This window comes from Semicossyphus pulcher, unplaced genomic scaffold (genome assembly GCF_022749685.1).
Source record: "Semicossyphus pulcher isolate SPU_LCO1_2020_fin unplaced genomic scaffold, fSemPul1.0.p SCAF_6, whole genome shotgun sequence".
NCBI lineage: Eukaryota > Metazoa > Chordata > Actinopteri > Labriformes > Labridae > Semicossyphus > Semicossyphus pulcher.
In genome coordinates, this window is record NW_027211737.1 from 31,757,244 (window position 1) to 31,782,196 (window position 24,953).

The window sequence follows — 24,953 nt, forward strand, 5'->3', positions numbered from 1 at the left end:
ACCAAAAAATACATGGAAGATGTCGAACAGGTTAAACCTGCCGGTCCCCTCTTTAATCCAGTGAGGACCCTCTAGATGTAGTTTTCACTCGGTCACTCCACACGCTGTCAAATTAGAGAGCAGCTCTGACCACAGAGATAATTAGACTGAGACAGGACAGTTATGAGGCCAAAGCATTGCTCTAATTACACCTCGGCCTTTGGGGAGAAAACAATGGGTCTGAACTTATATTTTGAAAAGACAAAAAGATGTTTAGCTACATTTTTTTCCTGAGTGAAGCCTGATTTTCAGATTTAAAAGGACCAACAAATCCCAACTCACAACCATTAGTTTGAGCTCTTTTGCAGGAAAGGTCAGTAGAGGTTTGAAGCCGTTTGCAGATAAATAATCAAACACAATAAAGGCATTTCGTACCTTTTATTTTCAGTAAAAGTACCTTTATCATTCCATCTTTTGGACCCAGAAAAGTGGACGCAGCCATCATGATGTCACCCATTCTGGACTTCTGTTTTGAAGCCTCATGTTTAACATTTCAGCCGTCTCAATCACAGCAATGGTTTCCTCTTAGTTTGTGGATTTTAAAAGTTCCAGAGGCAAATGATTAATGATGTGCAAAAATAGGAAGAAATAAGCCCTCAAATGGCAGAAACGGCACCTGAAGCTCGGTCTTATATCACAGTTATTGTTGACGCTGGCTTAAAGACTAAACGACACATCAAATGAGAGTCAAAGGGTACATCCAAAACCACCAAGCTGAGGCTTCAAAAACTTTCTCTTCCTCTCTTCTCCTCCTCCCTCCTCCCTCCTCCCCTCTCAGCAGTAACAGCGGTGGAAGCCTCTGAGCTGCACCACTTTAGAGAAACTCACATGAGCAGCTGCGTGCTGGAGGAAGAAAATAGTTCCTGTATTTTATAGATTAAAACATAATTTATTCTGAATAATGAAGGAACTCTCCGCTGACGCCTTGTTGCTCTCTTTTGCACATCTATGTTTCCTCTGTAGTTTTCTTGACGGGGCTCGCGCGCAGGAGGCTGTAGGTGATGATGATGCGCTCCGGCGGGGGTTGACATGGCAACATAACGGGCAGGTTTTTAGCATCTTGAGCCGCGGCGCTCAGTACCGGCCGTCTGCCAGGAGGCGAGCCGGGTCACCGCGCAACGGTAACCCCGTGGTCGTCCTCAGCAGCGGGAACGACACGGTCCCCGCTGCGTCCCGGGGCTCCCCGCGGGTCCCTGCAGCCAGCAGCACCGCGCAATTACGCGCGATGATGCGTCAGCAGCAGCGGCCGTCCGGCAGCGACGGAGACTCTGCCCCGGTCAGACGTGAGGACATGATGGTCGGGGACGATCCGTACAACCCATACAAGGCTTCCAACTATTATCCCTATTATAACTACTACAACTCGTACTACAGACCCAGACCCAGGACTCAGTCCCGGCACGGATACGGAACCAGCTACCACCAGAACGGTACGGAGCATCCTTTGATCTCCTCTCACTCTCTATCTCTCTATCTATCTATCTATCTATATCTCATTTAAAAATGAGATTTTATAATGTCAGATGTTAAGTAAAAGTTTATTGTATTTTTTTAATTCTTCTATTAAACTGAGTTTACAGTTTTATCCTCCATTAAACTTTAAAAGATGATGAACGTCCGAGTCTAAATGTACGTTTTTATGGGCTCATTATTCCTGTAGCTCCGCCCCTCAGTAATCTTTCATGATCATACAAGGAAAGACAGATGTCTGTGTTTACACGCCTGCCAATAAACTGAGGCTTAATTTCATATGCATTTTTATGATAGTGCTTCTGTGGCTTTAAGACTTCTTTAAAATGGTTATTCTTCTGAATTAATGAATTTGCATATGAAATCATGTTTTATCCTCCTCCCTGTGTGAGCACTGACTGAGCTATAAGGTAACAGCAGGATCCACGCACTCCTTTGTCATGATGTCATAATTATTGACGGATACTTGGATTGAAAGGATTTACGTGTTCCCAGACATGAAAGATTTAAAGGGGACTTCAGGTTTTCTTTTAACATAGGCCAATTTTTTTAAATTTATTTTTAACATATTTTGGTGTTGAGTACAAGGTTCAGTCAGTTTGGAATTAGTTCAGTAGATTGCCTCAGATGGCAGTCGCAATACAGCTGCAAAGGCCGCAATGTAATCCTTTGGGGCAATTACGAGCAAGCGAGGAAAGTCCACTAAAAGTTGTTTAGTTTTTATTCTAAGTGTCTAACAACGTTACTTGTTTAGGTTAGATTTGAACAGGTGCAGTTGCCCCAAAGGATTACATTGCAGCCATTACAGCATTTAAATTCCAAAACAATTGCACATATTTAAGAATCAATAATGTGTAAAATGTAGGGCTCCTGTTTACATAAAACAGAACCTTTACCCCAGTATCATAGCAAATGCATATCGTAGCTATGGCTCACATCCGCCCCAAGAACCACATTAGGAGATTCATTGCTTTAATTTGTCAATAAACCGAAACTTTTTAGGAAAAAGTTTTCCTTAAACACACTTCAAAGAGCGCAGCAGAACCAGCTCGCTGTTAAGAACACGCACAAAAGAGAAAATCGTTCTCCAGACCAGGAGGGGGCAGTAATCGTCATACAACAGAGCTCCAGAAGACTCAGTAAACAAACTCAGTGTTAGAAAGGGGTCTTAACACGGCAGTACCGGAAAACTGACATCGGTCTTGTATTGGAGGATTGCTTTATTGATAAATGTGATTTCCTGTCTAAAGGAGTATGAATGTATTATGTGTCCCTGTTTTGTTCACAGGTCTCCCTGATCTGGTTCCTGATCCTTACTACATCCAGATCGCCTCCTACGTCCAGAGGTTGCCCATGTACAACCTCCGCTGTGCTTCTGAGGAGAACTGCCTCGCCTCGTAAGTCTGAATTAGTCCAAACATCTCATATTCGTGCTGAGATTTATACAAACTCATTGACTCGATTAAGTGAAAGAAATTGGTGGAGTCATCTAATTTATCAGTTTAAAATGACACAAACTGGACTGAGTCATTAAATTATACAGAGGAACTTAGTTATGTCAGAAAGCCCAGCATAACTAAACTGTTCACAGACGATCATGTTTTCACACGTGGACGTGTTATGGAATAAAAAGTCAATTTTGATTCACTTAATATGTCAATGCTACGTTAGCTTAGCAAAAAAAACCAAAAAAACATTCTGGCTAATAGGAACGTAAGGTCAAAAGTTCATGCCTGCTCGCCCCGAATAAAATCACCTGTTGGTTTTAGTTTCTCGTCTCTGCACCAAAAATATAAATAAACCACATCATTTCTGTCGAGCCCCTCCCTGGCATCGCCGTTACATATATTTTGTTTTACTAGCTGCAGAAAAAGTACTTTTATAAAAAAATCACTTGGAACTAGGAACAAGTTCTGTACACGTGTTCTTGGCGAAACACTAAAACGAGCTATCACTTCGGATATGATGATACATACAACTGTGTGCACAATAAACCAAGAGTCCACCCTGTGTGAGGTTTCTGAATTACATCCATTTATGGACAGCAGTCCATGTTAATAAGTGTCTTTTACAAAAATACAGTAAACACAAATAAAACACCTTTTGGCTCAAGTGTTATTTTTAATTAGGGTTCATTTTGCGTATGTTCCTGTTACTTTTCCAAAAATGTTTTCCAGGCTTCATCTTTGCTTCCTGTTCCAATACAAATGTCCGTCTTCATGATTATGATCATTACACCAGTTTTAAACAAGTGGAATATTATTCAATGATATTTTAAAACTTCAACTGACACCAAAATGACTGAACTGGCTCTGAACAATGCTTAACGAATAATACAAGCCACTTTGATTGCAACTCTTTTCACTGGTCTCCCTATAAAATCTGACTTTGCTAAATACAAACATTTCTTTAAACTTTTAACTTTAGTCGGAGTATTTGGCGACCATCTCCAGAAATGGCCACCATCTTGGATTTTTTCCAAAAGCCAAGCGGTCAGATTGATCAATAAGGAGAAAAAAACGTAACCTTACTTCATGTTTGTAATATAATTTGACATTTTTCTGCTATCGGCTCTGCTAATGACCTTAAATGAGGAATGAATGAAAAGCTTCATCTGTGTGGCATCATCATAGAAGCATCTTTTTACTTTGGCAAACATTCCACCTGGATTACAATCTTATCTGTCCTCGTCTCCTCTCCTCCTCCAGTTCCTCCGCCTACTCTCAGGATTACGACACCCGGGTTTTGTTTAGGTTCCCTCAGAGGGTGAAGAACCAGGGAACAGCTGACTTCCTGCCCAGTAAACCTCGATATTCCTGGGAGTGGCACAGCTGTCATAAGTAGGTAGCTGCTAGCTTCTAGCATTAGCAGTTTTACATCATACAGTCCCTCCAGGAAGTTGCGAAGTAGCGATTTAGCAAATTGAGCCAATCACCGCAACCTTTATGCAACCTTGCAAGTTTGGCCAAACTCTGCAACTTTTCTGCAAATTAGACCAATCAACCTATTCCCCCCACTGCGGTTGACATGTACATCACCAAATATTGATCTTCACATGTGCGTCAGTATTCATCTCACAGTGTTTGTACAGTGAGATAATAATCACCATCTCTTAGCAGGGTTTTATATAAGCGTAGAACCCGATATAACAAGTAGAACAGCACAGATCATGTGCAGATTGTTCTTTGGGCACATGGATAGCATTGATAAAGGCACGCGCAGTTTGACGTTACTGTTACGTGGTAATTTCCTGTTGTTTCATTCAATTCTTATACATTTTCTTTGGCAAACCGCTCAGAGCTCAGCCAGTAAATGGTTTTATTGGAGCGTTTGTCCCAGTCACACAGTTGATTTTTAATGTGTTATACAGAGAAGAAGCATCAAAGCCTCGCACTGCAACTCGGCGGCAACAATCAGAAAAATCCTGCGAAATCCTGGAGGGACTGATTAGATTATGTGGGTGTGTTAGTTAAATGAGCTGCTGTACAATCGTTGTGTGTTTGTTGTTGTTCAGTCACTTCCACAGCATGGATGAGTTCAGCATATACGAGCTGCTGGACGCACAAACTCAGAGGCAGGTGGCTGAGGGCCACAAGGCCAGCTTCTGTCTGGAGGACACTTCCTGTGACCCGGGTTACTACCGCCGCTTCGCCTGCACCTCACACACTCAGGTACACACTCATACTCTTACCTTCACTCTCATGTGCTATCATTGCTCTCATTTGCTGTGATAAGGTAATAATACAACTTTAATTAAACCAGATAAACCATTACCACTTTTCTTCTTCCCTTACGCTTTACTTAAAGATACATTCTCGAACTTTTCACGTAAATAAAAGTCTGTTAAGGTTCGATCACCGAATGAGGTAACACAATGGTGATTGAGCCGATGGCCCACTGATGAAAGCCTTTGCATTAGCAGAATTATGGACTGTGTGTCTGTGGTGGCATCGCATGGGAAAAATCACAAGCGGCGCCCAGTTAGTGACGCGTTTTCCATCAGCCAGCAGTGGTTGGTCTGCCAGAGAGGGTAGGCGGAGCTAAGCGGGTGCACGTCCGGTTTCTGTAAGCATTTACGAGTAAACAGTAATCTACTATGGCTGAACAAACAAAGAAAAGATGGATGACTACAGATACAACTTCAACAAGAAGTGAAAATCCAAAGAAGAAGGAAGCCAGGAAAATCAAGAGGTAGAACCGTGACAAAGGGAGCCAGCTGTAGACGTCTGGTTAAATTCGGAAGTGTGCTCCTGTCATTCCAGATTCCCACCAGTCAGTGGCGCTCAAGAGCACTAAATTGAAAATTTGAGACTAACTTTAATGTACTTTGATTGTTCTTCTATTAGGCGCTGTTTTCTTTGCATTTGACCCGTGATACACTTAAAATGTAATATTTAGCTTATATTTGATGCTCTGTTGTATTACTCTTATAGTGTACTGTGATTTTAGAGCATTCTGGCACCACAATTTCCAATGTTTCCTAAACTACAATAAATATTAAAACTGTCTCACAAATAAAGGAGCAAGCAAAGGAGCCACAAGCTTAGGAAGGACATAAGACAGAGAAAAAAAAGAGAGAAAAACTCATTTTAAACATGTTCGTGTGTAAAGTATTATGTTAAAATAAAAGATGAAAGACAATCTAAGGTTTGTCTGTTCGTACTTTGGATTTATTTCTGTATAAAACTATTATTAGGTATATTCATAATTATGTGTTTGTACTGAACTATTTAATAAGGAAGGATCAGAGGTGTAATTAGTAGGGATAGACCGATTATCGGCCGGGCCGATTAGGTAACAGCCAATCAGCAGTGAAAGCTGTGCATGCAGAGTGCTCACACACACGGCGGAGAGGAGAAAAAGTTCATTTCTTTGCAAATTTTAATTAACTTTGTTTTATTTACTTTATAAAACTTCAGGAAGTTATTTATTATTTGTTAAAATTTTCAGTTAACTTTATAAGAGATGCTGCTGAGCCTGGGAACTTTTTGTTTGTTTGTTTAATAAACATATGCTTAAAGGCATTTAAACAAAGTTAAGAGGAGTTTGTATTATCAAAAATTTTGACTCCAATATTTTCACTTTTGCTGCAAATGAATATCGGCTCCAAATATCGGTTATCGGCCTCCTTGACTACTAATAATCGGTATCGGTATCTCTACTAATTAGCCTAGCATAGCACATCTTAGTTCTGAATGAAATTCAGAAAGACATGGCCAAAATGTTTTTTTTCTTTGAATACCTATTTACCAATTTTTATATAAATTGTAGCAATAATATGTATATACTGTATATCTGTCATGATATGTTCCTACAGGGTTTGAGTCCAGGTTGTTACGACACTTACAACGCTGACATCGACTGTCAGTGGATCGACATCACTGACGTCTCTCCTGGGAAATACATCCTCAAGGTCTGGATCTCAATTTCTCCAGATAACTTTTTCTCTTTCAGTTCCAGATATTTGTGTGTTTTTGTAAAGTACAGACCCGGTGTTATTCTATATTAACCTCACTAAAGCACCAAAGCCTAGCCTACCTTAATGTTACATTATTGTAACATCATATTAAGCCTCCTTCCTGATTGAATGCGTTACATTAACGCACTTCATCTGGTTATTGTTCAGTGCTAATCTGCTCTTCATACAGCACACTTTTGCAAACTTCCAAGGCAACATCTTGCACATTACTGTACAAATCATACAGGTCTTTTCATAAACCACTTTTCATTTGTTTTACATATTTTATCTAGTGTTCTGTTATATTTATATTGTTTATTTAAGTTACTTAACAGTAGTAGTTCTTTGTTTTCTATTTTTGATTTTTTATTGTTAGGTTTACAGTATGCACCAAAACTCTGTCTATCATACTCTTCTCTAGTATGGGTAAACCTACTTGGTAATAAACAATGATTTTGATTTGATTAATCTTCTGCTGAAAATAGTCCCCAGTGTTCCTCCTGTTTGTTTGATATGATGCGATGTGATACGATACGGTACGATGTGATATGGTACGATGTTATATGATATGTTGCATTGCGTTGCATCATACGTTGTAGTACGATACGTTGAAATACAATGAGTTGTGATACGATGTGATGCAGTACGTTGTGAAACGATACCTTGTGATACGATACGATGTGATACGATGAGTTGTTATACGTTGTGAAACGATACCTTGTAATACGGTACGTTCTGATACGATGAGTTGTAATACGTTGTGAAACGATACCTTGTGATACGGTATGTTCTGATACGATAAGTTGTAATACGTTGTGAAACGATACCTTGTGATACGGTATGTTCTGATACGATAAGTTGTAATACGTTGTGAAACGATACCTTGTGATACGATACGTTCTGATACGATAAGTTGTAATACGTTGTGAAACGATACCTTGTGATACGGTATGTTCTGATACGATAAGTTGTTATATGTTGTGAAACGATACCTTGTGATACGGTACGTTCTGATACAATAAGTTGTTATATGTTGTGAAACGATACCTTGTGATACGGTACGACGTGATATGATGAGTTGTTATACGTAACATTTTAATGGAACATTTAGCGAGAAAAAAAAAAAAGAAAAACTTGCTTTACAAAAAAAAAGATAACTGAAACTGTATTGTGTGTTTACAAATCTAATATAAAATTAAGGAGAACATGACTTTAGTTTTCCTCTTTGTCAGCTTATTTCATACAGATGCCGAGTGGGTGGATATTAAATCTATCTTCCAGTTTTTTAGCTGTGGCTGTTTTAAACCAATCCCTCCCATGAATTTTTATTACACAATATTTTTTCTTTTTCTTGGGTCTTGCCCCTGACAAGTATCTAATATTACTAAAAAAACTAAAAAAAACACTAAAAAGAATAAAAACTAAAACTTACAAACAAAACAAAAAACTAAACTGAAATTGAAAACGAAAAGTCAAAACGAAATAAAAATAAAAACCAATGAAAAATTCTAAACTATTATAACCCCGGTCCTCATGATGTTAAATTTCATTGCAATGTATCTTTATATGATTGCATGTAACAAACAAAACTTGACTGATTGACAGCTGTGTTTCTTTTGGTTTGTTGTGTCCTGACAGGTGACAGTAAACCCGAGGCAGCAGGTTCCAGAGTCCAACTTTAACAACAATGTGGTTCGCTGTGAGGTCCAATACACCGGCACTGCCGCTCACGTCTCCGGGTGCACCACGACGTCGTAAGAAACATTTTCTTCTTCTCCAGATATTAGTCGGGAACAGTAAACCTGTTTAAACTGGGCTCAGAGTACATCTACAAAATCTGTTCAGCTAGATTTATTTAATACGTTTATTATTACATTAGAGGTTTATTACTTACTAGTCGATTTAATGAAAGCTTTTAAGCCAGATTGTAAATGTGGAATGACTAGAAGAGTTTAAACCATATTACTAATTAAAAGATTCTGATGCTTTATGTTGAAAGTAGTCAGGATTTAACCATAACTCTACAGGAATAGAAATGCTTGAACAAATCTTCACCTGTTCTTTTTTTATTTGAAACATTCAAAGGAAAATGACAATTTTACGTTGCTCTTTCCATAAACTACAGAAAGAAATACAAATTAAATCTGTATTTTTTTCTGGGATGTAAAAGCAGAAGCTGTTCCACTGACTGAGTAATTCAACCTCAAAAGTAACCCTACACAGCAGACACGTTGTTTAGTGTTTAATATACATGATGAAATAATGGGTCTGCTCTCCACAAAAGTGCTGTCCATAGATTTATGCGGATAAAATATTTCTTCAAACCATGTTCATTTTTAATATGACAAAAAAGAAGGAACAGACCTGAACAGAAAAAGTGGAAAACTCAAGTAAGTTTGAAAACGTAGCGTTAACTGTTGGATTTGAATGATCAATACTTTCAGTCAGTGGTTGACGTTGTTGTTTTTTTTGTTTCTTGCAGCTACTGAAACTAATTCTGCAACAACAGCTTGAACACAAAAGGAGGAAACAGGAATGAAGCTTAAAGTTACAAGTGACTGAAATAATTTAGTTCAGGAATAATTTTGGGAACGCATTAAAGGATTTTGGTAAGTTTATATGTTGAGTAAATATTAAGTTATGTTAAAGGTTGTGGATTAGGTTGCACCAACTTTTTGTAATTCCATCATTTAATTTGTATGTAGCCCTCTCAATATCTAATATCTATTTTTAAATTAGCGATTTTCTTCTTAAAGTAGTAGTAAAAAACTCATCCATCGTTTCTTTGTTTGTTCAGCCATAGTAGATTACCGTTTCCTCGCAATGCTTACAGAAACTGGAAATGCAGCCGCTTAGCTCCGCCTGCCCTCTCTGGCAGACCAACCACTGCTGGGTGATTGAAAACGCGTCACTAACTGGGCGCAGCTTGTGATTTTTATTTCACAACTGTCGCCACAGACACCCAGTCTGTAATAATAATATATACTGCAAATGCAAAGGCTTTCATCAGTGGACCATAGGCTTAATCACCATTGTGTTACTTCATTCGGTGATAGTGACTTAAAAGACATTTATTTAAATTAAAAAGTTTGAGATTATACCTTTAAGTTTCAACATTAAAATCTAACAAATGCAAATCTAACAACTTTTGTGATTTAAGGAACAGGCATGTAACATGATTACAGATACAATTTGTGACATCTTTTGATTCAACCAAAACATGGGAACAAATTGTATCTTCGAAACAAAACGTGGTAATGACTTACATCTCTTCTTTGTGGCCCTGTCTAATCAAGAAGTCACAAATACAAACAATAACACCCCCAGCTGTAACTTAACTTCTTTAAATGTCACTTTTAGGGGGACAATCATCTTAAACTGACCAACAAATCAAGTGTGTTATAGAAGAGTTATTAACATTTCTGAAATTAAGCATATGATACATTATTTAAACAAAGTTTGAAATTGTCAAATTTCTATCAATAATGAAAAGCATTTTGATAAATTCACGTCAATATGAGCTCTGAAAGAAGATAAGGTTATTTTTAGAAGAAAGGATAGCTAATTAGTTAGCGTAGCTTTAGAACCCGTATAAAGAACAAGTAGTAAGACAATTGTTCGGTGGAATAACTTTGATTTAGAGGATCATATCTCCACCTTCTACCGAAGGAAAGAAAGCCAAGGCTAATTTTGATCTCAACTAAACACCAGGATTTGTTTTGAGTTTTTCTTGAGATTTTCTTCTTTTCCTCCATCAAATTACTGAATAAAGACTAACGTCTTCTTACTTACTGCACATTTGTCTGACAGCTGCAGTTACTGGTTACTTCTGTTTAATAACATTTGCACATTTATTCTTTACAGCTTGTTGAGTCTTGTTTTGACCTGGAGGCTATTCAAAGTATTTTTCTGTTTTCTGTCCTTTTCATTCTACGACGGAGTATTAGGGCCACATTAAAGAAAAGAAAAAAATTAAGATTTCGAGAATAAAGTAATAACATTACGAGAATAAAGTCGTAATTTTACGAGAAAAAAAGTAATAACATTACGAGAATAAAGTCGTAATTTTAGGCTATGGTTAGCCTGTATCTTATTTTGAAGGGCAATATCAGAAGAGCAGCCAGTCGCCTGCGCTAAAATGACTAAGATCACGAGTATTGAGCTGTATAGTGGGCTTGCACATTACTGGGCAGGAGATCTCGCATGGTCTCGCGAGGTACATGTATGCTATGTTCCAATGCTCCCAGGTGTGTTCAATAATACAGCTCTGGCTCAAGCTGTGTGAAGCCTCCTGTGCGATCATTTACAAGCAGAACTTCACAAGATGTTCACCGTGAAGTTATACTTCACACGTTCCTCATTTTAGTGCAGGTGGCTGGCTGCTCTTCTGATATTTATTATATTTATGCTTACAGTCTAAAATTACGACTTTATTCTAATAAAATAACGGCTTTATTTTCATAGTATAACGACTTTATTCTCGTAATATTACAACTTTTTTTCTTGTAAAATTACAACTTTTTTTCTCGACTTTATTCTCGAAATCTTAATTTATTTATTTTTTAGTGTGGCCCTAATACTCCGTCGTACCCTTCCTCTCGGTCAGGGGAATTGTTTTTTCTTTATATTGACGTACAAAATCACAGAATAACAATTTTATAACCAAGAAAACTATTTTTATTATTTTTATTTTAACGTCTGACAAAACCTCTTTCTAATGATCACAGAAAATATTATTGTATGAATACAAACTTACTTGCATGCATGTTTTTCCTCAGCTTCTATAGATTTATTTTCTATATCAGGTTATATGACCGTCTTAAATTTTTAATGTAAATTTAATGTTTGAAATTTGGGAAAATGACAGTTTGAGGGACATTTAAATGTCCTGGGCAGTTTTATTTCACTTATAAAACATTTTTTGTTCGTTATTGGTGCTGTAGAATAGAACCTTTGGTGCTAATGTGATTGACTCTGAGCTTTTCGTTGTGTCCCAGAACTGAATATAAGCAAAACTAGCAGAGGGACACAGAATGAGCTGCTGGTGTGAATCTTGCTAGAAGTCAAACTAACGTGTTTCTGTTGGTGAGTGCTGTTTGGAGTATTTAAAGTACGCTGTTTGTGTACTTGTACTTGACGACCTGTAACCACACAACTGCAGAGCTGTAGAAGTGATCTCATGCTATCGACCTGCATTACTGCATCATATCACAATAATAAAGTTTGCTTGAATGTGAACAGTTTCATGCTTTTACTCATTTACAATCACTTTTCAAGTCACCCGGTTTATAAGTGAATTCTCAGCTGAGAGTGGGAGAAAAGTTTTTACTCAAGTGTTTATGTTACTGCTGCCACTAAAAAGGATAGGCCTCTATTATACGAACAGACAAAATATCTTAGACTGTATACAAGAAATCAGTGGTGGGTAAAGTACCTGAAAGCCATACTTGAGTAAAAGTACAGATATCAAACCAGAAAATGCTGCTGCTGCTCTCTCTCCTCTCTATCATCTACGTCTGTCTGTCTGACTCACAGACTCGCATAAAAGCGTGCTGTGTGATCGCACAATAATGGCGCTAATTTAACAATAGCATCTTCAATCATGATGAAGGGAAACGTGAATAATCTTATTAGTCAACCCCTTTGGAGAAGTTACTTCAGGGTCTTTTTACTCTTACTGTTTTGGAACAACCAGGAGAGACGGTTTATTTCCGCAATAACATGACGGCTGTGATGTCCCTGTCCTCCTGCTGTAACTTGTGTTGTGGGGGTAGGGGGGTGGGGACGTAGTTACCGAGAGAGAGAGAGAGAGAGAGAGAGATGGGCAAAGTGCTGGCGAAGTGACGCTGCACCGGGTGGAGCAGAGGAAAAGGAGCAGGGAAGTTAACAATCTTCTTCTTCTTTGAGGTTTTTACACCAGTTAACGTCCACGATGTTGCATTTCTGCCACCATCAGTGTTCAACCTCTCTCCGGATTATCCACACTCAGTAGACCAACAAATGTCTCCCAAAGACGAAGTAACGAGTAACGGAGAATGTTCGGGGAGTTGTCAGAAATTTAAAAACTCAAGTAAAGTCCAGATACTCCCAGAACATACTCTAGTACTGTAACGAAGTACGATTACTTCGTTACATTACACCACTGCAAGACATTGATGTGACCACTGTGTCGTCGTCCATTAGTTTATTTAATACCTTTTTGCCGGCCACCATGGTGTTGGTTTTTTTTGGAGCCAGAAGTGACTGGAGAGTTTGGGACTGGAGAAAAACGAGGAGTTGGGAAATGCTAAGTTATTACGGTGTACGGTGGCCAGCAAGGACAAACGCACCGTCTCCCTTTCTCTCCCCTTATAATAAACCTGTCACAACGAGCGCCCCCTGCAGGCCTGGAGCACTTCCGTTGTGAGGGCTGTATTTGCAGCGTTTTTCTTTTGCATGCAGTTTCTGAGTTTGTGTGTTTTTGACTTCGCATCGTTTCTGTATTTGCAGCGTGTTTGATGTTAATGTATTTGTTTTGGCTTTTAGCAGCATGTTTGCCCTTGCCGGCCACCGTACATTTGAGCAGAAGAACATTTCTGTGACAGAATTGCAACTACATGTATACAAATATGTAAACAATTTGGGAAAAGTATAAACATATTTAAAAAGCGCCTGATATATTTCAACATAAATAATAGTGAGTTCTGTCACACTTTGTGGCATAGAGATCAGCACTACTTAAAATACTGCAGAACTGTGGTACAGTGTTAAAACTGGAATATCTGAGATTACACCAAACACACCAGAGATTTAACACAGACTCACAGAACAGCAGCCGTTTTCAATGCTTAATTTTTAATGTGCTGAACACAAGAAAGAACAGTTCAATCTGCAGAGGAGACTGATGGCTCAGGGATCACATGGGAGTTTGACTGCAGACGAATGGGAGCTTAGGTTCACACTTCTCTCCTGACAAGCATCCCAGAAGTGTTCCTGTAAATATATAAACACACTGGAGTCAGTGAACGCAACATAAACATACACCTTAACCTGTCTAATGGTGCATCAGTATCAGCGGTGGAATTTACATTTACTCAAGAATTAATTCTTGAAGATTTGTGCTTATGTTTCGTTATTCTTTTACAGATGAAGTATATGAAGAGTTCACAAGATTTGTTATAGATATATTGAAGTCATGTTTCATGTTCAAACATCAGGATTTGCCTTCTCTCCTTTGCATGATGAAATAATTTGCATGTGTTTGAAATTATTTGGAGGTTTGACTGTTGGTTCATTTTGGGCTCATTTTCTAACCAACTGATTGATGGATAACAACTAAGTAAACTACTTGCACTGCATCATTGCACTGCTTTTTTATTTTTTTTAAAGATTAGTTTTTTGGCATTTTTATACAGGAAAGCTGAAGAGAGACAGGACATGTGGGGAGCAGAGAGTCGGGGAAGACATGTACCAAATGGCTCGGCAGACCGGGAGTCGAGCCTGCGATCAGTGCGTCGAGGACTGTAGCCTCTAGACATGGGGCGCCTGCTCTACCAACTGAGCTACACCAGCACCCCCACTGCTTATTTTTGAAGAGTAACTTTTGACTTCATTAGGAAAATAAAATCTTTGCATGTCAGCCATTAATCAAAAATCAATATGTTGTTTTTGAGAACTGATGCAGTATCACAAAATATGATGTTCTTACGGTGGATTGATTTACCTTCAGCTCATGGATCATGTGGGACTGGTTCCTATTGTGCTATGGGGGACCTGGATGGACAGTTAGACACATTAATCCAAAATGAAAATAGTTCAAAATTAATTACTCTAACAGTAAAATGCAGCTTTTACATTTATGCATGCATAATGATGATGTTACTTAAGCAATATCACACTTGAGGTCGTGATGTTGTCCTAAATATCAGCACTTCTGTGATTCGGTCGTATCATGCCGGAGACAGCCGTGATGATATTCAGTACATCACAACATCACGACCTATCATGATGCAGAGGTCACAATAACATTTAATATATTAGGTAACTGTAAGAAAGGTGGAAATCAGAACAGTGAGATCTGCATTAATACTTATCACAGTCTGTGTAGGATTATGTTGCAGCCATTACTGCCTGATTGTGACTCAGGATATCTGTTGTTTTATTTGTTGTATTGTTTATTCAATTCATGTTGCAAACAGGCATCATTATAAATCATATAAACCATACATACCCATGGGTCCATATTCGTATTTTGCGTTTAATTCTCTGCGATGAACTGGATGGACAGATAGACACAGAATGGAAATAATCCTATTCGTTCAAAATGAGTTACTCTGACAGTAAAACCTGCCGTCCACATTTCTGCATGTATAATGATGATCTTATTATAGAATAAATAACAGTAGAACCATCACAGGGTACATTTTTCTATTTATACGTATTTTTCTGATCATTCTTTCACACTTTAAGTGACGTAAGTTTGCAGGACTTTTACTGACGACCTCAAAGAGAAACACAGAAACAACAGTGCTCTGTAATTCTGATGTAACTTTATCTTTTCTGCTGCAACGTGAGTTTATTCAGTGTCAATATTGGATAATGCAATAAGATGCATGAATAAGTATTAACAGATTTGATCTGGTGACCCCACACATATCATGATTCAGAGGTCACAATAAGATTTAATATATTAGGTAACTGTAAGAAAGGTGGAAATCAGAACAGTGAGATCTGCTTTAGTATTTATCACAGTCTGTGTAGGATTATGTTGCAGCCATTACTGCCTGTTTTGTGACTCAGTAAATCCGTTGTTTTATTTGTTGTATTGTTTATTCATTTCATGTTGTAAACAGGCATCATTATAAATAAACCATACTCACCATGTCCTCCATTATGGTCTCCAGATTCTCCTCCTGGGGTACCTGCGTGGACAGTTGGACACATTAATGCAGAATGAAAATAATAACACTTAAACTATTTATCTGATTATTCTTTCACACTTTAACTGAAGTAACATGCAGGACTTTTACTGACGACCTCAAAGAGAGAAACAGAAACAACAGTGCTCTGTAATTCTGATGTGCATGTGATCTGTGTCTGAGCCTCTGCATGTGTCAGTCTCCTTCTCTTTACTTGGTGGATCGTGTGCGACTTTATTGTTGCAGTTTGATTCAAATTAGGCTACTGATGTTCTAATTTCTGTAACCGCTGTGTTATGTTCGGTAATTGTAATTTAAACTTGATTCAATTTTTCTCTAATGCAGCTGAAAATATGACAGCATTTCCCCATCTTCTGTCATGATGGGCCGATCTGCCTGTGTAGTTCTCCTCGCCCTCACTCGTCTTCTTTGCTCTTTAAAAGTGACGACTTGTGCACAAGTTTGTTGCAGTGCAGTTTCAGTTTGAACGTAAGAGTGCATCTTGTGATCTGTTGACTATTTAGAATATCTTCATTATTTGTGCAGAATTAAACTTGATGCCTTTAATGCGTCTATAAAGTTGTTGTTTTTTTAAGCATTGGGGGTCTGGGGTACATCAACCCGGTCGGGATGTAGAAGGGGGTGCGCTGCATAAAAAGTTTGGGAACCGCCGTGTTGGGGTACTTGGTAACATGTAGGGCTGCAACTAACAACTATATTGATAATCGATTAATCTGTCGATAATTTCTACAATTAATCGATTATTAATCAGATAAAAAGAACAATAGCTAAATTTCAGTATTAGCATTATATTCAAAACACAAAAAATATTATATCTTGTTTTCTTGTACAATGCAATGTTAATATATCAATGATGTGACTCAGTTAATATCTTGTTGATTTACTTCATAATGTCACATGAAAAAGGAAAGTACAGACGAGGCCACCACAATAAAAGAGGACATTGGTGATGCAGCCATGAAGTGAGTATAACAGGGAAATGTAACTAACCAAAATATATTTAATCAGTCACTGCTCAAGTTTCTGTTGTGAATAAAGAAAAGCTTCACTTTGGTCTGTCTCTGACTAATGGCATGAAATGTTCAAAAACTCCATAACGTTATGTTACACTGCAGAGTCTGTCCGACCGAATTCCAGCTAATTAGCGATAGCTTAGCGTCCGCTCTGATGGACAAACACGCCTTTACAAGTTAATTTAAACACAACGTGACGGACAGAGATACTCGCCGTCAGTTTTCTCTCCATTTTGTGATGCTTTAATGAAGCTGGACATTAGCAGTTAGCGTTATATTAGCTTTACCAGTGGCGTTAGCTTATTAACAGCAGTCCTCCGCTGCTTCATCAGCGGCCCGGCTGTGGGCCCATCACAAAACGAAGAGGAGAGAAAACAGACGGAGTTTCAGTCCGTTACGTTTGTTTTTAAATGAATGCTAGAAACCGTTATCGTGCGTTTGTCCGTGTAAACGGACACTAATCTACCGGAGACGGACACATCATCAGCACTGCACAACAAACGGATACTCCTCATTGGAAAATAATTGTTTATCCCAGAGGAGACAGGCGATGTTTTAACTTCCTGTTTTTTCGTTCTGGACATTAGTTATTGGTTACGCGTCAAGACCTGCTCATACACACATGCAAGTGACTAATGTTAGAACATTGGACGGTCACTACACCATACACATCATGAAACAGGGGTTACAGTAACATTAAATATATTGGGTAACCTTAACGGCTCACTCAGACTGGAAGCGTGAGCAGAGCGTGACGGCTGCGTGGCGTGACAGCTGCGTGGCGTGATGGCTCCAGCTCGCGCCGTCAAGGTCTTCACACCGGCTGCGTGTCGGCTGCGGCTTCAGCTGGGCTGATCCTGCCAGCCCCGTCTTTCTACATGAGTTTTACCTTAATAAAGGCCATAAACAATTTGAATATGTTCGCTTTATGAATGTAATTTAGATTTATTATATACAGGAATGAGGAGCCTGTGAGTGACTTCATCCATCAAATAACTTCCTGGAAATGTTACAAATAAAGAAACAACAACAACGGCCTGGGAAACACTTCAAAATAAAAGCATTGTGTACAAATGAGGGGTAGTCAGAATTCGAGATCGGGCTTTTACTTTGAAAAGCATACCGGAAGTGTTGACCTTCATGCCTGTTACTTTTACTACAGGAAGAGATGTTAATATAGCTCTCAGAGATCAATAGAACTCATTATATTTCATTTTCACCGTGTATTATGGCCGAGAATAGGCGAGCCTCTTATTCTCTAGATTTTCAGCACATGAGCAGCGCGAGACACGTGCGACTCACGCCGGCGGTCTGAATACACTAACCTGTTTACACTACGTTCCGCTGCCGTCACACACACGCCACGTTTCCAGTGTGAATACGCCGTAAGAAAGAAATCAGAACAGTGAGATCGGCATTACTACTTATCACAGTCTGTGTAGGATTATGTTGCAGCCATTACTGCCTGTTTTGTGTCTCGGGAAACCATCATGTAAACCATCATCATACACAATAAAAAACATACACACCAAAGGGTGGCACAGTTGGCGGTGGCTCATCTCCATCACCTGGATGGACAGTTAGACACATTAATGCAGAATGAAAATAATGAAGACAGTTCAAAATGAGTTACTCTGACAGTAAAATCTGGCAAAATAAGGTTTAATATAATATTTGCAGGGCATCACTCTTAAACCAAGAGTGTGGCGATTGCATACAGTCATTATAAATCATGAAAACCATACACACCAAAGGAGTACTGGTCTTGTGGTTCTTCATGAGCAGCTGGATGGACAGTTAGACACATGACAAAAATGAGTTACTCCAACAGTAAAATCTGACTTCTACATTTATTCATCCTTAATACATTTTATTATAGAATAAATAACAGAAGAACCATCACAGGGCATCACACTTACATCAGTGTGACGACACCATACATATCATGATACAGGACGGGGCTGCACGATGTTTTGTTCTGCAATATTTATTATGATTTTAAAAAATATATAATAAATATAATAAATGATACTTTCTATTATTTGAGACTTTTAAGTCTATTTCTTCTAACAAAACACCCCCCCCCCCCCCCCCCCCTACTTTGACCACACTTGGTTCAGTGACTCTTACACCCTCATTAGACTTAGACTTAGACTTAGACTCAACTTTATTGATCCCTTTGGGATGACTCCCTCTGGGAAATTCAGTCTCCAGCAGCTTATACAGTACAATACAATAGGAAAGAATCAGCACACAGAGGGTAAAAAATAAAGGTCAAAATATATATATCTATCGATATATATATATATATATAAAAAAGTACAAAATTAGATAACAACTGGAGAGGCAGCCGTCTCCCACAGCGCTCAACTAACCTCATGAATATGTTCAGGTGGAGTGACACTTTAGCAACACGCCACGCTTTTGCCGACCACACCTCATTTTAAGACACGCCCATGGGTGCCAAACGTGGGCACAAGATCACTTGTTATTTACACACCGTGGGCGCTGGCCGTGAAAAGGACAACTACGTACGGTGGAAAATACCAATGACACTTGCGCTGCGCACTTTGCCCTGAGTGTACGACAGAGGCCCTCAGTTTCGTTCTGTTTTGCAGCACCTGTGGTGATAACTGGTAATAACGGGAGCACACTTCCCAGATATCCAGACAGTGTTGCATGTGTGACGTCCACGGTTGGCTCCGGTTGTAACTCTTGATTTTCCTGGCTGACGGTCATGTCATCTTCCAAAATGTTGAATTATTGCGTACCATAAAACAGACACTAAAGGGACCTTTAAACAGACGCTGTAGGATACGGTAAAGCAGATGCTAGAGGGTACCTTTTAATGGACATTAAGCCTTACCTTCAAACTGATGTTACACACTACCCAAACCAACACTAAACAGTTAAATAGTTGCTAAAGAGTACCTTGAACAGAAGCTAACCTTGAAAAAGGGACAAAAGTTGTTGAACGGTACCATGAAATAAACACTACAGGATGCTTCTATCAGAGGATTAAGGGCTCCGTGAAACAGAAACTTATTTTTGTCTACATCCCAAAGATATTCAGTGAGCTGTCGTAGAGACAGAATCTGGAAAATATTCACATCGAAGAAGCTCGCCATTAATCATCCAACAAATCATCATTATCAGAAATTATTGTCGGAGCTTCAGTAAATTATATCCACCACAACCAGTAAATACTTACGAGCAGCTTGGGTCAGGGCCATCATGGCACACAGAAGCAGAGACACAGTCAGCAGCTTCATGGTGGAGCTGTTCTCGGTATAAGGATGATTATAACCTGTCATAGACGGAGACAAACAAAACATAAAATAATACTGTCAGTTAGAAAGAGACTGATAATAGAGTGTTCACCATACCTGCAGCAGGATGTTCCTCACAGCCTTCCTGTGTGAAGCTGCTGAACAAAACAAAGTCTGGCCCTTAAATATGCTACAGTGACCAAACAGACTCTGACAGCACACAGGCAGATATGCAAACATGCATTCCATTTGAAGTTCAAGAGAGTATTTTTCAGGATAGTGACTGTTTAATTTCATTTTATTACTTAAGTGCTGAGCCAGTAGTGAAAGGTAAATATTACCTGTTGCCCGTGGCTCTTCTGACAGCCAACACAAACAACAGGAGCTTCAATGTCTTAAGTTAGCAAACATTTGCTCAGTGCTATAAAACTAAACCCTGCTCTGTGAAAGTAACACCGGAGACTGCAGCAGCTTCGACATCCGTGAGGGATAATTGGGATAAATAACGTTGTTTTCTGATTAAAGTGGAGCATAAATGATTCTCACTCTGTTCCACTACATGTCAGTGGTTAATGTCAGTTGTTCCATTTACTTAACGACATATGTCTATCGTTGTCTTGTCCTTGTTTCCAGAGGTTACTACGCGCTCGTCTAAATTATTCAGTTGGACTGTTAAACCTAACCTTAGATTAGCACTACAATGCATTTTGTTAAAGCTGACGACAGGGCTGCGACTCAGAGCACATTCAGTCGTCATTTCAGAGGTCCGCTTCAAACAAACAGGACACATTGATGAGGCAGTTTTAGAGGTGCTGACAGGTGGCTTTGTAACCTCAGGACAGAGCAAGGCTAGCTTTCCATGCTCTGTCTTTTATGCTAAGCTAAACTAACCCGATGTTGCCTGTATAGGCGTTAGAGAACATGGTATGCCAAAACAACCAGACTCAAAAACAGATTGTTCCCGCAGGCCGCCACTCAGATAAACCGTCACCGATTGTCAGGATATATCCATGTACAATAACACAGTGAAACAACATCCACGTAAATAAGATCATTACCTTAATTAATCATTTAAATATCATCCAACATGAATCTGTGCACACTGTTTATAATGTAAATACTGTCAAACCTTTCTACGTCCTGTATACAAGCAACCCTCATAACATAACAAAGAGTCGGTCTAGAACTGCTCTTTCTGTAAAGTGTCTCGAGATAACTCTGGTTATGATTTGGCGCTATACAAATAAAATTTGATTTGATTTGATTTGATTTGAACCCTCAAGTTCTTCTCTGACCAACTCGAGTTCATTAAACTACCTGTGGCTTCTGATATTTCCCCGCGTTGTTTACTATCCAACGAGCAACCCCAGAAGCGAGACTGGAGTGGACTTTATCTGGAGATACTTTACAAACACATACTCCTAGTTATTTAGAGAGAGACCCAACATGAATCACCATGAGTTAGCTACATTCAGCACATTGGCAGAAAAACGTCCTTTTAACAGGGAAACATCGAGCAGAACCAGACTCATGTTGAACATCTGAAGAGACTGGATGGGCCGAACAGTGGGATAGAAGGAGATGCAGGATAGCAACAACATCATAGTCATGATGAAAGGCTGTAATAATAGTAATTGTAACAGTTAACAGGTCTACTATTAGCATTAGCAGCAACTATAATGATACTATAGGGAAGGCTGATATCAATAGTTGTTCCAGTCTGAGTCGAGCAGGTCCACAGCAGCAGGTGGTCTGCAGCAACGATCCCCAGGAACCTACAAGACAAGGGAGCACGAGAACTCCCGGGAAGATATGTGGTTAGTAATGTTAACGGGACCAGAAGATACAGAGTTAATGAGCTGCATTAATATGACAGAGAGAGAGAGAGAGAGAGAGAGAGAGAGAGGGAGGAGCTTGGTGTGTCAGATCCCCCCGGCAGTCTAAACCTATAGGAGCATAACTATGGGCTAGTCCAAGCCTGAGCCAGCCCTAACTATAAGCTTTATCAAAGAGGAAAGTTTTAAGTCTACTCTTAAAAGAAGAGAGGGTGTCTGCCTCCCGGACCTTGACTGGTCGATTGTTCCAGAGGAGGGGGGCCTGGTAATTGAAGGCTCTACCTCCAACACTACTCTTAGAGACTTTAGGTACCACAAGCAGGCCTGCATCCTGGGAGCGCAATGTTCTAGAGGGGTAATATGGCACTATGAGCTCTTTAAGATATGATGGTGCCTGACCATTAAGAGCTTTGTAAGTAAGAAGAAGGATTTTAAATTCTATTCTAGATTTCACAGGAAGCCAGTGCAGAGAGGCTAATACAGGAGAGATGTGCTCTCTCTTCCTAGTTCTTGTTAGCACACGTGCTGCAGCATTTTGTACCAGCTGCAGAGTTTTTAGTGACTTATTAGGGCAGCCTGATAGTAACGAGTTACAATAATCCAACCTGGAAGTAATGAATGCATGGACGAGTTTTTCTGCATCGTGTTGAGACAGGATGTGTCTGATGTTTGTTGCGAAGATGAAAGAAGGCTGTCCTTGATATTTGTTTTATGTGGGAGATGAAGGACATATCCTGATCAAACAGAACTCCCAGATTCCTAACAGTAGTGCTGGATGCCAGGCTGATGCCATCTAGGGCAGCTATATCATTAGAGAAAGAGTCTCTAAGGTGTTTTGGGCCGAGCACAATAACTTCAGTTTGTCTGAATTAAGTAGCAGAAAGTTTCTAGTCATCCAGATCTTTATGTCCTTAAGGCATGCTTCTAGTTTAGATAGCTGATTGGTTTCGTCTGGCTTCATAGATAAGTATAATTGAGTATCATCTGCATAACAATGAAAATTAATGGAGTGTTTCCTCATGATATTACCCAGAGGAAGCATATATAAGGTAAAAAGAACCGGTCCGAGCACAGAACCTTGTGGAACTCCATGACTAACTTTGGTGTGCATAGAGGACACATCATGAACATTAACAAACTGAGATCGATCTGATAGATAAGATTTAAACCAACTTAATGCAGATCCTGTAATGAACATTAGCTGTTCTAGTCTCTGTAACAGGATGTGATGGTCTATCGTGTCGAAAGCGGCACTAAGATCTAACAGGACGAGTACAGAGAGAAGTCCTCTGTCTGAAGCAGGAAGTAGATCATTTGAAACTCTCAGTGCTGTCTCAGTGCTGTGGTGGACTCTAAATCCTGACTGAAAGTCCTCAAATAAACTGCTGTTATGAAGAAAGTCACATAATTGATTAGCGACTGCTTTCTCAAGGATCTTTGAGATAAAAGGAAGGTTAGATATAGGTCTATAGTTAGCTAAGGTGCCTGAATCTAGGGTAGGCTTTTTAAGAAGTGGCTTAATTACAGCTAGTTTAAAAGACTGGGGTACATAGCCCGTCGATGAAGACATATTGATCATATCTAGTAAAGAAGTGCTAATTGAGGGAAAGACTTCAAGACAGGTTGATGGTTTAGACGAAGAGATCAGAGCATTTAGCTCAGGAAGGTCAATTGGAGAAAAACAGTCAAGGTAAACATCAGGTTTTTGAGCAGTTTCCAAAGATACATCTGCACCAGTTAACGGCAGGAGGTTACAGAGTCTCTAATCTTTAGGATTTTGTCATTAAAGAAGCTCATGAAATCATCACTGCTGAGGCCTAATGGAATACATGGTTCAATGGAGCTGTAACTCTCTGTCAGTCTGGCTACAGTGCTGAAAAGGTACCTGGGATTGTTTTTATGTTCTTCTATAAGGGAGGAGTAGTAGACACCTCGAGCATGCCGTAGGGCCTTCCTGTATTTGCATCCAGATGTCTGTTAACGAAGATAAATGAAGAGTTTAATAGTCGTTGGATAATAGCTGCTTAGACACTTGTGGTTGTACTACTCTGACTTCAAACAGGAACCAAAGGCGCCCAACACCAAATATTGTGTAACCTGCCAACAGATGAAAGTGAAGTGAAACAGTGTTACATGTATAGTAATCTTTCAGTTACAGTAAGTTCAAGTTCAAGTGTAATTCAAGTGTATTTTGAAGTAATATATCCCAGACCTCTTTAAATAGATAATAATAATAATGATAATAATAATAATAATATGTCATTAGTAGTTATTTGTGGGAGAAAGACTCGATGGGCAAACAACAGATTAGCAGAGGACGCCATGCTACACAAGAGGACACACAGCGAGTGTTCAGAGTGTCTCACCTCACATCTCATCATCCAATCAGACAGACATGTGAGCAGACCGAGTCAGAATGCAGGGAGAGGGACAGAGCTCCATTGCTGAGGTGAGTGATGAAAGGGATTTGACAGTTTAGAGTCATGTGTGATGCAGGCTCTTATATCAGAATGTTCTGGAAATCTATGGGGATATTAAACAGGAAACATTTCAGTCGAATCATGGAGACCTTCGATTGCTTTTGGGGATCAAAACAACTTATTGTTGTCATAGAAACAAAACCCATGTGCAGCGTTCTCTCACCGGGTGCAGCGCGTTTTCTCTCACAGCACAAGTGCTTCATCCCAGCTCTCTCCAGCCGCCCTGCCTGGGTAACGTCCGCTAATGCTTGTGAGGAGTTGCTGGGAGTCATGCAGTGTATTCATGTTAGAGCTAGTTGGTTAACGTTAGCATGCTCGCTAACATTATGACAACCAAAATACTATCCGTGTGTATGTCAGTTATCTAGCTTGACAAATAACTTCGCCAGCTAACATGACTGTAGGCTGGCAACAAGCTACCATTAGCAAACAAGCAAACGTTAGCTTGTCTGCTGTCGCAGACGATTTGCC

The 24,953-nt window shown here is 39.4% G+C and overlaps 1 protein-coding gene across 1 annotated transcript; it reads left to right on the plus strand.

Moving 5' to 3' along the window:
- Nucleotides 1-841: 841 nt before the first annotated feature.
- On the plus strand, nt 842-12,205 carry LOC138610676 (protein-lysine 6-oxidase). Its single transcript, XM_069683476.1, has 7 exons — nt 842-1,469; nt 2,798-2,906; nt 4,218-4,349; nt 5,024-5,180; nt 6,827-6,922; nt 8,606-8,721; nt 9,450-12,205. The coding sequence occupies exons 1-7, from the start codon at nt 941-943 to the stop codon at nt 9,454-9,456; spliced, it is 1,146 nt and encodes a 381-aa protein (XP_069539577.1). The 5' UTR covers nt 842-940; the 3' UTR covers nt 9,457-12,205.
- Nucleotides 12,206-24,953: the final 12,748 nt, after the last annotated feature.